The following is a 14,372-nucleotide window of genomic DNA, read 5'->3' as shown; positions in this document are numbered from 1 at the left end:
TGTGATGATGGTATTTAGTTAAAACAAGAAATGGGAACCTTCTTTGAATGCCAGGAGGACAACACGCTGGAACATACTTATTGGCTATATAGCCCTCATTCACTTGATGGACGAAGCGCTGTGATTTGCGTAAAATATTATATGAAACTGTGGCTGGCGGCCGCGCGCCCTTACAAATGAGTACCTGGAAATCATCGTTCATGTGTTCCATGCATTGTGGGAAACACTGGGAGACATGACAAACTAGAGCCATCGTTATTGCGTCACAGTAGTGCATTCGATCACACGTCAACGGCATAGTTTGGTCCGAGAGTTCTCGACACTTGGCTACCATCACGCTTTATCCGCCCACGCCTTCGTACACTCTTCAGCGTTCATATGGTCACGTTATTCATTGTAGTAAAAAGAGAGCCATGCCAGCTAGTGCACGCCTGTCGAAAAAAAAAGACGCCACCAAAAATATGTTATAAAACGTATACGCTGCGCAGTGATCATATGAATACGAGTTGTAATTGTCATTTTAGATTAATGTCACACTACGAATGACAAGTCACCTCGCTTAAGTCACTTGAATGAAAGACAAATGGGAAATGTTACGATTCGCTATCACTCGACATAGACTATACATATGCGCAAGCCATTGGTGTGACAAAGTGTGTGTGGCGTATCATGCGAATATCAGTCACGCGGCAGGCGCCCAACGCGCGACGTCAGAAAGGCGGGAAGGAGGAGATTATCCTGCGGTCGTTGAGTTTCTGCGGTGGCCTGAAGTTGTCCATGAGGGGCTTGAGGCCCGTGCGATCTTTGAGCCTCCGGAGCTTTTGTAGCTGTTGCAGAGAGAGAAAGAGAGAGAGAGAGAGAAAACGCGTTCCTTAGACAAATAAAAAAACATATTCTTGAAAAAAAAAGAGTATTTGTATAACGCGTGTGCAGAAGTACAAGCAGGAAGCTACAGCTTGTCTAAAGGAACACATAGTACGTCGCCTCCTTTGGACCGCTAGACGGAGAACAAAGCATTCGTACAGCTCGCAGATTGCGGTAGCTGGGCTTGAAATAGCACACCCTGGCTATCGCGACGGATCAAACGCTATGGCAGCTGTGTGTGTACGGGGAAGAAATTACAGGTGTAGAGCCACCGTCGGACGTAACCAGAAAACATCAACGGCGACTTGTCTTGTTTGTCCTGCAGGGTTAGCTAGAGCTTTCCGGCGATAATGTCTTCAAAGTGTTCTATAGCGGGAACCCTGGCGTCTTCCAACATTTCCATAGGCTGGCGTTTTTTACAGTCCTCCGCATTTCCTAAGGAAGACGCTAGCTTCGTCTCATCATTGTCCGAGTTAGGCGACGGGGCTGCACCTGTACGTCTCCGAGTGAGGCAGCATTTCCCGCACGTACATTTCTCTAATCCCAAGTTCGTCCATGTGGACCACGGGTTCTCGAACACGCAACTCACGCTCTATACCATACACGGTGCGTTACCCTCGAAGCCATTGCGTGCTACCATCAACGTTTAACAACATATTCTGACAAAAGTTTCTGATGCTATAAGCGAATGCTGGTGTTATATGAGCACCACATTGGTCTTTCCGCAATCAGTGGACGATGCTAGTGCAGATAGCTATCGCCACCCTGGCCTCTGTTGCATGCTGCGGAACACTCAGCTGTCGCCATGCTCAGCTACTGCCTTGCTGCACATCTCAATACAAGACTCCGGCGCATACAATGGCCTTTAAGATTAAGTGCGTGCTCCGCGGTCTCGGAGGCCGAGCTCGCGTGCATTTACGTCTCCACGCGAACAGTAAATATAATGCAGAACGTGCGTAGACCAACGGGTAATGCGCGTTGTACAGCGAGCTCAGTGTTAGTTACATGGCCGATGAACTTCATAACGCTTGTTCCTTTATCTGTAACGAGGAAGTAGAAGTACCAGCGAAACTAATGCTTATGGGCCCACGCAGAAACCTCACCAGGGACTCGGTGATGAATGCCTGCCTGTTGAAGACGGTCCAGCTGACGGATTCCGTGCACGGAGGCACGGTGAGCGAGCCACGGTACGTGTAGAACTCGTCTCGGCCCGCGGGTGGCATCAGGCTGTCCAGCGTCAGCCGGGGAACGTGCGTGTCCGCGCGTCCTGACGAGCTGTCGCCACGGCCCGTGAGGCGGCGCACCATCCAAGGAAGAAGGCGGCGTCGACGACGTTTGCTCCGGGCGCCGGAGTTCAGCGCGGCCAGGACGGCCCGCATCGCCTTCACCGACTCGAAGTCCACAAACGTAACCTGCGTTCGATCGGACGCGGCTGTGTTGGCGGTGGACGAGCGACACCAAACGGGAAACGAACGCGATTCCCCGCGCCGCCCGAAGACTGCAGCTTCGTTTCCGTGAACGGACCCGCCGCGGTAGCTTAGTGGCTACGGAGTTGCGCGGCTGAGCTCGAGGTCGTGGGTTCGGCAACGGCGGGTGCATGTCGAAGCAGGCGAAGCGCGATAACGCTCGTTTACCTACGTTTGAGTGCACGCTAGAGAAATTCAAGCGGTCTAATCCAATCGCGTTTCTCATACTACGGTGCGCCTCATAATTATATTGTAGTTTCGGCATGTGAAACCCCAGAATGTCTTTTTTTTTTCTTTCTTAGTGAACTCAACGAGAGCGCGTCGAGACAGAAGTCCGGCTGACTTATACTGAGCCGACAAACGTTTACATGAATTTCGCCAATCAGGTTGAGCGAGTCAGTCCATCTCTCTAGTAGTCACTCAGCCAAACTCAATCCACCCCGACATGTCACCGACTCGGTTAATCGCATACCCTGTGCGACGCCATTTTAATGGAAGGATCACGTATTGGTTAGCGGCATGCGAAAGGCGATTCGTTCTTTTCTGCTTCCAGTGGCCAAACGCATACCAGTATGTCATCATCATCATCATCACTCTGGTTACGCCCACTGCAGGGCAAAGGCCTCTCCCATACTTCTCCAACAACCCCGGTCATGTACTAATTGTGGCCATGCCGTCCCTGCAAACTTCTTAATCTCATACGCCCACCTAACTTTCTGCCGCCCCCTGCTACGCTTCCCTTCCCTTGGGATCCAGTCCGTAACCCTTAATGACCATCGGTTATCTTCCCTCCTCATTACATGTCCTGCCCATGCCCATTTCTTTTTCTTGATTTCAACTAAGATGTCATTAACTCGCGTTTGTTCCCTCACCCAATCTGCTCCTTTCTTATCCCTTAACGTTACATCTATCATTCTTCTTTCCATAGCTCGTCGCGTCGTCCTCAATTTGAATAGAACCCTTTTCTTAAGCCTCCACGTTTCTGCCCCGTAGGTGAGTACTGGTATGACACGGCTATTATATACTTTTCTCTTGAGGGATAATGGCAACCTGCTGTTCATGATCTGAGAATGCCTGCCAAACGCACCCCAGCCCATTCTTATTCTTCTGATTATTTCCGTCTCATGATCCGGATCCACCGTCACTACCTGCCCTAAGTAGATGTATTCCCTTACGACTTCCAGTGCCTCGCTGCCTATTGTAAATTACTGTTCTCTTCCGAGACTGTTAAACATTACTTTAGTTTTCTGCAGATTAATTTTTAGACCCACTCTTCTGCTTTGCCTCTCCAGGTCAGTGAGCATGCATTGCAATGTAGTGCAATACAAAGGAAACTAAAGTGCGTGAGAAAGGCGCTTACCCTGTATAACGTTGCAATAATGGCGACACCGTCATGTTCCTTCGCCGCATCTGCGGCGCTGTATTTCTCGTTCGTATAAACCAGCTGTGACTGAAAAAAAAAAGGAAACGGCAACAATACGTTAACACAACGGCAGGAAGAAGTTTGTGCTCAGGACCAATGGCGACCGGGCGGGATATAACTTTTGACCGTTGCAGCCACGACTGCAAATGCGTTGGAGCTCAAATGCACACAAACACTTCACCACGGGTTAGAACGCTTCACTAATGTGTTTGCGCCTTCCACCAAGCGCCATGATCGCTGCCGCGAGGCTAAGACGTTATCTTAGGACTAACAGACTTCGAAACTATAGAGATTTTCATAAAACAGTTTCTTCTTGCGATGACAGTCCGATCCGCCCACCGAAGGACTCGGGAACCATGAGCGGTGTATTAGGAAATGGAAACAGCACTAAACCGGCTTAGACCGGTAAGTAACGCATTCAATGTTCTACATTGGTTCATACTGTGGAGACGTGCCGGTTACAACTGGAGAAAATTACGGCCAAACTACCTCTAGAATTTCGCTCCGATACCGCAGCGTCAATAATTCAGTGTGATGTCACCAATTTTAAAGTAGTTTTATAATATTATGGTCGCTTTGGGGGGGGGGGGGGGGAGTTATTCGAGCCTGCTGGTTGAGGATTTGACTCTCTCGAGTATGCAATATAGACGATTAGTTACTGGACTTTGGCAGAGATTCTCAAAGTTCTCGCCGTCACATAGAGCTGGTACAGGAAAACGAGAGCGGCGTACAGCGGCCCGTATTTCGTGTTCGCGTCCATTCTCCCTCCCTCCCCCTCCTCCGTTTCGTTCTAGCCTCCTCTCAGTGTTACTGTGGCCGCTTTGCTAATGCAGAAGGAGGACTTACAAATCCAGCTTAACGTAAGAGGAAGCCTTATCTCGGAAACTCCTATCTGCATACATCGATCACGATGACCACACCACCAATTTCGATTTTGAAAAGAAGAACGTAAAATCAAATGATCGATGAAAGTACATCTTCAATTTCTGCCATAACTTTCCGAAATATGTCATGAAATACTGCGGCATTTCAAAAATCTCAATTACATTGTTTACAATCCTGTAACTACATAGGCAATATTACAATTCTGTAAGTAAACAAACATTACGCACAAGGCGTACAAGATTGACGTAACATGCATCACTCTGAAAAATTCTCATAATTTGTGCGGTGGGCTTTCACAAGGCGTTCGTTAGCATTATATGAGTTTCACATCGGCTGTAAACCCAGATACAATATTTGTGCGCTTGAGACGCTCTAATAGATGCAGTTTACAGACCTGCGACATCTATTTTGGTGCGGACTTCAGGAATTGCAAACACGTTCTTCAATGTTTCTAAACTTACTTATTTTCTCCGGCGTTTGTAAAACGTTTGACGTTCATAATTTTATTAGGATTGCAAATCGAGCAAGTTGGTAACGATCCAACTTCAAAAGCAACAATTAAGAGAAGGGAAAGCGAAAGAACACAGGGCATGTGCTGATTACCAATTGAGTTTCCTACATGTAGACACCGGGTTATGCAAGCGAAAGAAAAAAACACGCGCGTGCTCTTTTGCCTGCTTCCCTCTTAAGTGGTGCTGTTCAAGATGGAGGTCCTAAATCAAAATCGTTTCATAGAGCTGATGAAATTACATATTTCTCTCTCACGTGATCGTTCTCACAAGCTTCCTTTTAATGTTTCCTCTAACTGGTTACTGAGAGCAAAAATGGGATAAATTGGTTTCTGGTTGGAAAAAATGGTTTCCGCAAAAATGGAATAAATTGTTTTTGTAACAGTGTATTTGCCGAATTGTGCATTGCAGTATGTTTTGTGTGCCACATTTGTTGATTTCATATATGTATAATCTGCATTAGCAATTAGCGTTAATTCTTTCGGTTTCAATTGTACGTGAGTGCTACATGTACTGCATATACATTCTGTTTCACTTGAATTCATTTTACACATATATGTATGTATATATTATACATATGCATTATGCCTGACACTCGTGTTATTGGGACTTAGTTAATTCTAGCTTAATACGTAATACCTAACCATATGCTCTGTCACTGCTTGTTAAAAGGGGCTGTCAAGGCTGTTACCTTGTCAAGCCATAAAAGGCTTTTTTTTTCGCGGTCCTCAACATTGTGGTGTTGAAAATAAAGTGAATTGAATTGAATTGAATTGAACATAAGGCTGCAAAATGGCGGCGTAGTTCCGCGTGAACGCAGCATGTATGCGCGCGTTAGAGGACACCTCCATGGGGTAGGCGATATGCGTGCGCTAGAGGATATACCTCCATGGGGTAGGCGATTCCGTCGACATGGTGCTCGGAGCCCTGGCGCGAGCCGGATCCCCAGTGGAAGAGCGCGTGCCGGAACACGAACTTGCCCGGCAGGCGACCGCCCCGCACAGTCCTAGCCGTCGCGTCCGCCGGCGCCGCCTTGAGGGTCACTGTAAGACCACACCAACCGCCCACAGTCCCGCACACTTGTTTTCAGGCAAGACAGACGCGAGAACTATCAACTGGGGAACTTGTGGAATTCCATCTTGGGGAATTTCTTACAGCCACAGTGTTGCCTTGAAACGTTCGACCCTATCGCTTATGATTTAAAGAAAGCCGATCACACCAAACAATAACGACACGGGACAGCTGAATTCCCAGATCGCCATTATTTTCATGTGGCACGTACCCGCATCTGCGCAAGGCTGAGGTAGTCAAGCTTCGTCTCGGGAAGCCTTATGGAAAAAATAGTCGGGCGCCGACGTACCCTAATGTGCGGTCGTTTATTGAAAGTATGGATTACCTACACGTCCAGTAGAACATTTTCTTCCAAGGCAAGGCTTCTGCAGACACGGACGTACCCTAACCCGGTCATCATGAATAAAATTAATCCGGACTGCGGGGTTTCAGTCTATTGTAGTAAGTGTGGGGGTTTGCTCGATTTACAACACATGTTGTGGCGCTGCTTGGCGTTGGCCGGTGATGGTTCTCGAGGTGAACAGTGATGGCAGCGAATGCTGCACAGTGAAATGCTGGCGGACCAACTCAGGGCTGCCCAGAGGGCCCGTGTGATGGCAGAGGGGCTCGGCCTTTCTGTACCGACGTGGGAGCGGCCCGCATCAGTCCCAGACTGATCCCTCAGGACCTAAATAAAGTACTTCATACCATACCATACCGAACAGAGAGCCCCGGAAAGCGTTCAGCAGCAGCGTGGTCTCGCATCGGTGACCAGTACTCACGAGAAAGGCCGTCATTGTTGACTGTGAAGTTCTCGAGCGGCACGCCGTGACCCTCGAACTCGAGCGCCTTCATGGCGATGTCGTGCACTGCGCTGAACGTCTCGATGTTCACCGGCGACTGCTGTGTGCCGCCGCACGAGTTGTTGGCGATGCACTGGTACTGGGGCCACAACCACGTACCTGCGGCAGATCGTGCGCGGAAGCATCGAAAAAGTCTCGAAGGAGAGGTTTGCGAGGAGTGTTTCAACCTGGTCCCCGAATAGGTATTGCATGGCGGCATCCTTATCTGAGGCAAGATGGTTAATCTTGAAGATTTAACAAGCTAGATGGTTAATCTTGAAGACTTAACAACGTTCACGTGTGACATCTTGCGGAATTTCTTACAGAATACAGAGGACGTGGGCTGTGGCAGCATGAGGTACCCAGGTGAACAAACCCAGGGAACTTACGGTGGTGGTGATGATGATGATGATGATGATGATGATGATGATGATGATGACCTATTGGTATTCCCTTATGAACGGGGAGATGGCATACAGTCACCTAGTCTGTTTGATTTAATCAGGTATGCATACATGTTTTTCATTCTAGCATTTTTGCGCACACCTCGTAAATCTTTTTTTTCTTCGTCTAAACTTCTTTATCTACTTTGTTACGCTAACTCTGTTGTAATGGAGCCGATCTTATCAATCCCTTCTCTGCTTTCTTTCCACCAGTACTCTAAACGTCTCTTGCTTATCACCAATGCTGACTGGTTGATGCTTCCGTCCACTTTAAATCCAAGCGCTTCTGGAAGGTGCATGTTACCTACGGGTCTCACCGGGTTAATACCTTCGCATTCTATTAGGATGTGCTGAGTGGTCTCCGGATTTTTGCTGCAGCAAACAAATGCCTCATCTTGCTGCGCATACTTGCACCGGTATGTATTTGCCTTTAGGCAACCAGCTCGAGCCTCAAATGGCAAGGCACTGCCATTAGTGTTATCGCACAGATTTTCCCTTCTAATTTCCTTCTTCTCATTCTTGTATATATCCGTGGTCTTTCTTGCCTCCATTCTTTGCATCCACTGTCTCTGCTTGTCTCACTTTCTCTCTTGCTACTCCTACACTTTAAATTACCCTATACTTAGTCGCCAACTTTCTTGACCTGTTCCTTCAATCTGTGTCCACGCTTTACGTGTAAAGATACTTGTGTACTTTAGCTGCCCATTTATTTTGGTCGACGTTCCTGAGTCTTCCTTCAAAAAACTGATTTTGCTCTGCGCTTTCCTGACTTGAAGCGAGGCCCAACCCACGTAACCTGTACTGCCTCATCTTTAGTTCTGCGTGGGGCTCCCTAGGTCATGTGGCCTACCGATCTTTGGTTAACTCCCAGCCCCGACGAGATATTCGATTTTAAGCACATAATGGCATTCGCGAACGTTAGCCCTGTCACCATTACGCCTTTCCAGATTCCACGCGCCACTTCATATCTATTGAGGCCCGAAAGTGCTGTATGTTTCATTATTGCTGCGTTCCGCTTCGCCTTAACTTTCAGATTATCTCGGTGGGTGCTCGAGTGAGTCTTTCCTTCGTTTATGTACACGCCGCGGTATTTGCATTGCTTGACTGGGGACGTGAGTTGCTGCTAAATTGACATCACGTAATTACTCTCCTCTTTATTAAATATCATAATTCCCGATTTCTCTGTGCTTAAATTCATGCGTAGATTTGTAGCTGCGTTGCCACACATGACCACAAGTGTCTGTAAATCTCTTGCATTGTCTGCTCGTAGCACTATGTCGCCCGCATACATCAGTCCGGGGACGTTCTGTTGCGCCAACGGCAGCAAAGCTGGTAGCGACCTCTTGTGGCTGTTTGTTAACCAATGTGCGTGTCAGAATTTTTTTCTTTTTTTGTGTGTGTGCTGTACTCAGACAATGATTAAACAAAAGGGCCATTATGTATTCATGACTATGCTGTTGTTAACGCCTTTACACCAGCGACTAAGCAGCGCATAGCCTGACATTGAAATAATAGTGTTTGCATGCTCTGGTTGAGGAAAACGTCACGAGATGGCGCCACCGTAGTTACCGCTTACGTTTACGTTTCCGCTATTCCGCCATTCTTTAAATGCTCAGATTCACTGTGAAGCTTAATGCTCCCTGAAGTCGCGTGCCCTCGACTTCTGTCGAACGACTTCCAGTCCTTCATGTGTTCGATACAACATCTGGCACGCTAATACTGCACCACATAAAAGCGGAATCTATCCGGGATATCGTACTTCTTCAGTGACACATTCCAAAGCCTTGCTTGACCCCGCCGCAACCATAACGTTCTGCTGCTGATCTCGAGGTTGTGCGTTTCGTACTTGGCCGTGACGGCCGCATTTAGGTGGGGTCGAAATGAAAAAAAAAAACGATTGTGAAGTTAAATTGTGGTACGCCTTCTAGAACCCCCTGCAGGTGGTCGAAATTAATCCAGAGTCTTTCCCTACAGCATGGCGCCCCCCCATATCCAGTGCGTTCCTTCACTGCCTCAATAACCATGAATGAATGATTCAAAGTCCACCTTCCACAGTGCGGTGTCATGCGGATGGGTACTTTTGAACTGGCTCGCTTTTTGATTTTTTTTCCCAACGTTGCTGCAATCGTCGTTCAACAAAGCCTACACAAACTCCTCGTATGCAACAAGGACAGCAAGGGCTATCACCGTTTTTCAAGTTTGGTGAACTGAGATCTCAATGTTTGTTTGCTCGTATTTGTTTTCTCCTTTCTTTTTTTTTGCTTTTTTACATTTTTAGATGCACCGCAGGTTTACCGTAGGAACAGTGACCGTCCGAAAGAACTTAGTTTGAAATCGTTTTGCGAGCTTAAGATGCATTACTACCCTCTTCGTAAATGGGTACAGAGTCACCATACGTAGTACCCTAATGTATATTTAGTGTAAAAAAGCGCATAATTTTTCCCTTTATGCAAATTCCAGAATACTAATCGAAAAGAGGTGTACTTATGTAAATGCAGACTTACCGTCATTATCATAGCTCCAACAGCGTTGTATCTTTGCTTTACGAGAAAGAGAGAGAGAGAGAGAAATAAACGTATGAACGAAAAAGAAAAAAAAAACTTACACGCCAGTCAGAAGAGCTGCAGGGGCTGTATTTAGCAACGATTCTTTTCATTCTAACGCTTCTTGGCCTCCGTCACCGATTCGAATGAACCAGCGCTTCCGCCATCAACGCGATTTGCTTATTGGCAGGAGGCGTAATAAGAGATTAATAAAGTAAGAGGAGAAGAATTGTTGCGAAATACTGCGCACCAAGCTGCGATATGCGCATCCCACGAGTCCCAAATGCCATCATATGAGGAAACCTGACGAATGCATTGTGAGAAACGCGAATAGCCAACGCATGCAGCTAGTAACAAGCAGGAGTGAATAAGGACAAAACAATATTGCTGGACAGCAAGGCCTGCGATGCACCGACCTGCGAACATGGAAAAAGAGGAAAAGAGGGCGACATATGTTAGCACCCGAAGTTCTCGGTTCTTGGGGTATGCCCGTATGCTCCGGTTTTCGGCTGACTCCTAATCCTCATCAAACCATGCGCCTACATGTGTCGAGTTTGTATGCAATGTGTCGAGTATCTCCAAAGAGCTAAGCCTCCTGAGACCGATGAAAAAAAAAATTACGGTTTCGTAACTCTTTTTCAGAGTCACTATTCTTATTACCGTTCGGAGTGTTAAAAAACGTGAAAAACGAATTGCTTCTTTAAACACCGTGGTTATGAGCATAAAGCAGAATGGGCAAAGTGACCTTCTCCCTCTGCTTGTTCTGACAATAGATGCTTTTGTTTACTTCGGTGCATAGCTGAATATGTAACAACGTGTGATTAATCGGTACATTCACGCCGTACTTCGGATACTGATGCCACCTCACGCTACACAAGTGCGCTTTACCGATGCTTCTCGCTGTCCACGATAATACACAGGCACACCAAAAGTTAGGATAAGCTTTCTCGAAGTCTGGCGGCAAAGTTATTATTAAACCACTGACGTATCGTGCCCCGTGCATCTAGAAACGCATGCTAAACACCAGTTCCGTAGCAAGGTTACCAAAATGCTGTCATGTATGCAATGACCCAGCTGGGCCGGTTCGTGTCCACTTACGCATTTCCAACATGTTTGCAAGTCTACGAAACGCAGTGTCTAACCGAGCAAAATGTTAATGTAAGCAGGCCGACTGAGTAACGCAAATATTAACGTAAGGTTCCAGATACAGTTTTCCTAGAAAGCACACGCAAGGGCATCTTCTAATGACTAGTTTAATGTATATGCACGCGATATTCAACGATCTCTAAACAGCACCTTCACTAATATGACATGGTCAATGGCCTGCATAATACATCTGCCATACGGGCACTTTCGACCATGATCTAGCCCGATCGGGAATTGAATTTCTCAGTCGTGATTGGAATATTTGCACAAGCTATCGAAGTGAGCCAATCGCGGTGTTGACATTCGATTCCGATCGGGCTCGATCGAAATTACACCGTGCGACTCGCATTAACGACGCTAAGCCTAAATGAATACAGAGAGAAATCGGGCTGGTTGGCGTTAGCTCGTCTTGCAATGCGTTGAGTATACAACTGAGCTAAACCTAATTCCACAATAGGGACACACCAGACAAGGACGACAGAACATCCGCGTCTTTCGTCGTTGTCTGATGTGTCCTATCGGGGTTAAATATTCTCAGCTGTACTGAACAATGCATTGCAAGATCCTCCAAATCCACAAATGCCTGCTGAAAGGCATAGTGACGACCTCAGCTTGCTTTCATGCCTATAGCGTCACGTCTGGTGAAGGATTTGCCTTTGGTCTCATCATCCTCTCTCCTCGCGTCGTCCTTTTGCCGAGCTTCCTCCTATCTTATGTCAAGAGTGTCACAAAAGAAACAAGAACAATTGATACTTAGAATTGGCGATCGAGAATAACCGCATTTACAGTAAACACCGCACCACTGGCGCTATATTGCATGAGCGCTTAGAATTTCAATACTTGCGTGCTGTTCTTTTGTAGGAGAAGGCTGGTCATAGTTGGTGATGATGACCCCGAAGGCTGTGTGGCGCATACCCACTAAGAGAGTTCATCCGAGAGCCGGGCAGCGTAGATAATTAAAATAAGCTTTAGAGGCGTTGGAAATCCTTAATCTTCGCCCATTTGTATCTTTCCAAATTGATCATTTTAAAACTTCACATTCGTTCTAATTTAGGTACACTCCTGGCTTTTATTTTTACTTTTTCTGCCTTTTCTGTTCCCAATCATTTTACGTAGCAGAGTAGCATGTAGCGCCTATATACAGGCCGTCGTAATTGCCTGCACTTCATAAAAGGACTTCATAGAATATCATAAAGAATATCATAGAATGTAAGCAATGAATTACCAGCATCAGATTCGCCTATGTAACCGTCTGAACATGCTTGACAGGCGTCCTTTCACAATGATCTAAGTGCTTTGACCATGGCCATGCCCTGTTAAGCAGAGGTGGGCTTAACTTGCCGTCGCGATTTTTACAGCGAAGCTGTATGTGGCTAAGGTACTATGCATTTTTGTTCTCCGTGAACAAAAAACTGTCATCATCAATGGCTTACGGAGGTATGCCTCCGTAAGCATTCATGCTACCGTAAGCAAGCAAAAAATGCAATGGATCATAGCCCCGTAAGGCAGAAGCTACAAGCACTCAGCAAATGGAAGCGAACAATGCTTAAATTCTTTCTAATCACGCATACAACATACAGAACAGCATGTCAAAAACTCTCATCATCAATGGCTCATACCCCCGTGAGCAAGCAAAAGATGCATTGACTCATAGCCCCGTAAGGTTCATGGCTATACTCACTTTGCGCGAATTAGCTGCGATAACACTACCCTTGTTGTCGTTGTCGGTAATTTCAATGATGATGTATCGGTACCGAAAAGGGAGCGGTTTACGTGTTCCGTGTTGCAGACATATCCCTGGCGATGCCACACCGATCCGGCTCAACCGACCACCCAGTGGTGTACGTGCATCGATTAGAACATTATCAAAAAATATGATTGCAGTTGCGAGTGAAATAATGACCACCGATCAAGACAATAAATGCGTGTGCGTGCCTTTCTTCACGTTGATCACCCATCAAGACGACGAGTTCGTACCTTTGTTCAAAATAATCTGTTACCTCCGTGTCGTGTGCTAAACAGCTTCGCTGGTCAACCACCTTGACAGAGCGGAATGGCTCATCATTATTTTATCCGCCGTGGTTGCTCAGTGGCTATGGTGTTAGGCTGCTGAGCACGAGGTTGCGGGATCGAATCCCGGCCACGGAGGCCGCATTTCGATGGGGGCGAAATGCGAAAACGCCCGTGTACTTAGATTTAGGTGCACGTTAAAGAACCCCAGGTGGTCAAAATTGCCGGAGTCCCACTACGGCGTGCCTCATAATCAGAAAGTGGTTTTGTCACGTAAAACCCCACCTAATATTATTATTATCATCATTATTTTAGTGGAGACTAACCTTACGGACTGCCTGTAAGTGACGTGAGGATTTGCCTTCGACATTGTGCTTCTTTTTTAATAAGCGGAGCTCGCGGTAGTGTTGTCCTTATATGCATATGAAGAGAGTTCTGTGGACTCCTGCACTCCTGTGTAATGAGCGCCCATCCTATGGTTACTGGGCTCTGCTTTGGATGCTGGTGCCCGCAGATGCCACAGTCCCTGGGCGCTTGTGTTCACGTACCCGCCGTGGTTGCTCAGTGGCTATGATGTTAGGCTGCTGAGCACGAGGTTGCGGGATCGAATCCCTGCCACGGCGGCCGCATTTCGATGGGGGCGAAATGCGAAAACACCCGTGTACTTAGATTTAGGTGCACGTTAAAGAACCGCAGGTGGCCGAAATTTCCGGAGTCCTCCACTACGGCGTGCCTCATAATCAGGAAGTGCTTTTGGCACGTAAAATCCCATAATTTAATTTTAAAATTTGTGTTCACGTGTGCATTGTGCATTTTGATGTTTTTTATTTCTATTCCCCTCTTCATTTCTCCTTCATTGACGAATTGGGAATTTCGGTACAGTCGACTCTAACGTTGCTTACCTTCCCATGCTTCTAAATCTAAATAAGTAAATAAAGGAATACACCACTCATTCGCTTACATGGAGAAGGGTGTGTGTGTGTGTGTGTCCGGGGGGGGGGAGGAAGCAACCTTCTCTTCCTTTCTCTCTTTAACAGACTTTGAAAGCTCAGTAAGCGAAACTAAAAAGACAGGAAAATAAAGTGCGGGATTGATCACTCATAAGCAGGCCAAATAATTCGCACGTTCGAAGAAAACTAGCGCCACTAGAGCCACCTTTCATAGTCTCTTTCTGTATTTAATGTTTCCATT

At 46.7% G+C, this 14,372-nt stretch overlaps 1 protein-coding gene across 2 annotated transcripts; it reads right to left on the bottom strand.

Moving 5' to 3' along the window:
- Window positions 1-232: 232 nt before the first annotated feature.
- Window positions 233-12,871, bottom strand: LOC139055603 (carbonic anhydrase 3-like). 2 transcript variants are annotated; one of them, XM_070533122.1, is made up of 7 exons: window positions 12,853-12,871; window positions 9,987-10,022; window positions 6,980-7,159; window positions 6,033-6,190; window positions 3,691-3,780; window positions 1,968-2,276; window positions 233-827 (listed from the first exon to the last, which is right to left on the bottom strand). In XM_070533122.1, the coding sequence occupies exons 3-7, from the start codon at window positions 7,050-7,052 to the stop codon at window positions 711-713; spliced, it is 747 nt and encodes a 248-aa protein (XP_070389223.1). In that variant the 5' UTR covers window positions 7,053-7,159; window positions 9,987-10,022; window positions 12,853-12,871; the 3' UTR covers window positions 233-710. The 2 variants fall into 2 exon arrangements, with proteins under 2 accessions (XP_070389223.1, XP_070389222.1); XM_070533121.1 differs by lacking the exon at window positions 12,853-12,871 and having other exon boundaries at window positions 9,987-12,033.
- Window positions 12,872-14,372: the final 1,501 nt, after the last annotated feature.

Source organism: Dermacentor albipictus, chromosome 2 (genome assembly GCF_038994185.2).
Source record: "Dermacentor albipictus isolate Rhodes 1998 colony chromosome 2, USDA_Dalb.pri_finalv2, whole genome shotgun sequence".
Taxonomy (NCBI): domain Eukaryota; kingdom Metazoa; phylum Arthropoda; class Arachnida; order Ixodida; family Ixodidae; genus Dermacentor; species Dermacentor albipictus.
The sequence above is the reverse complement of the archived record's forward strand: the minus strand, read 5'-3'. Positions and strand labels throughout refer to the sequence as shown.

Bases quoted from the DNA above. Each gene is read 5' to 3' on its own strand.
- LOC139055603 (XM_070533122.1), bottom strand. From the start codon at position 7,052: ATGAAGGCGCTCGAGTTCGAGGGTCACGGCGTGCCGCTCGAGAACTTC. The intron at 3,781-6,032 runs GTATATCCTCTA...TTTTTTTTTCAG, and splicing joins GAATCGCCTACCCCATGGAG to TCACAGCTGGTTTATACGAA. The intron at 2,277-3,690 runs GTAAGCGCCTTT...GATCGAACGCAG, and splicing joins TTATTGCAACGTTATACAGG to GTTACGTTTGTGGACTTCGA.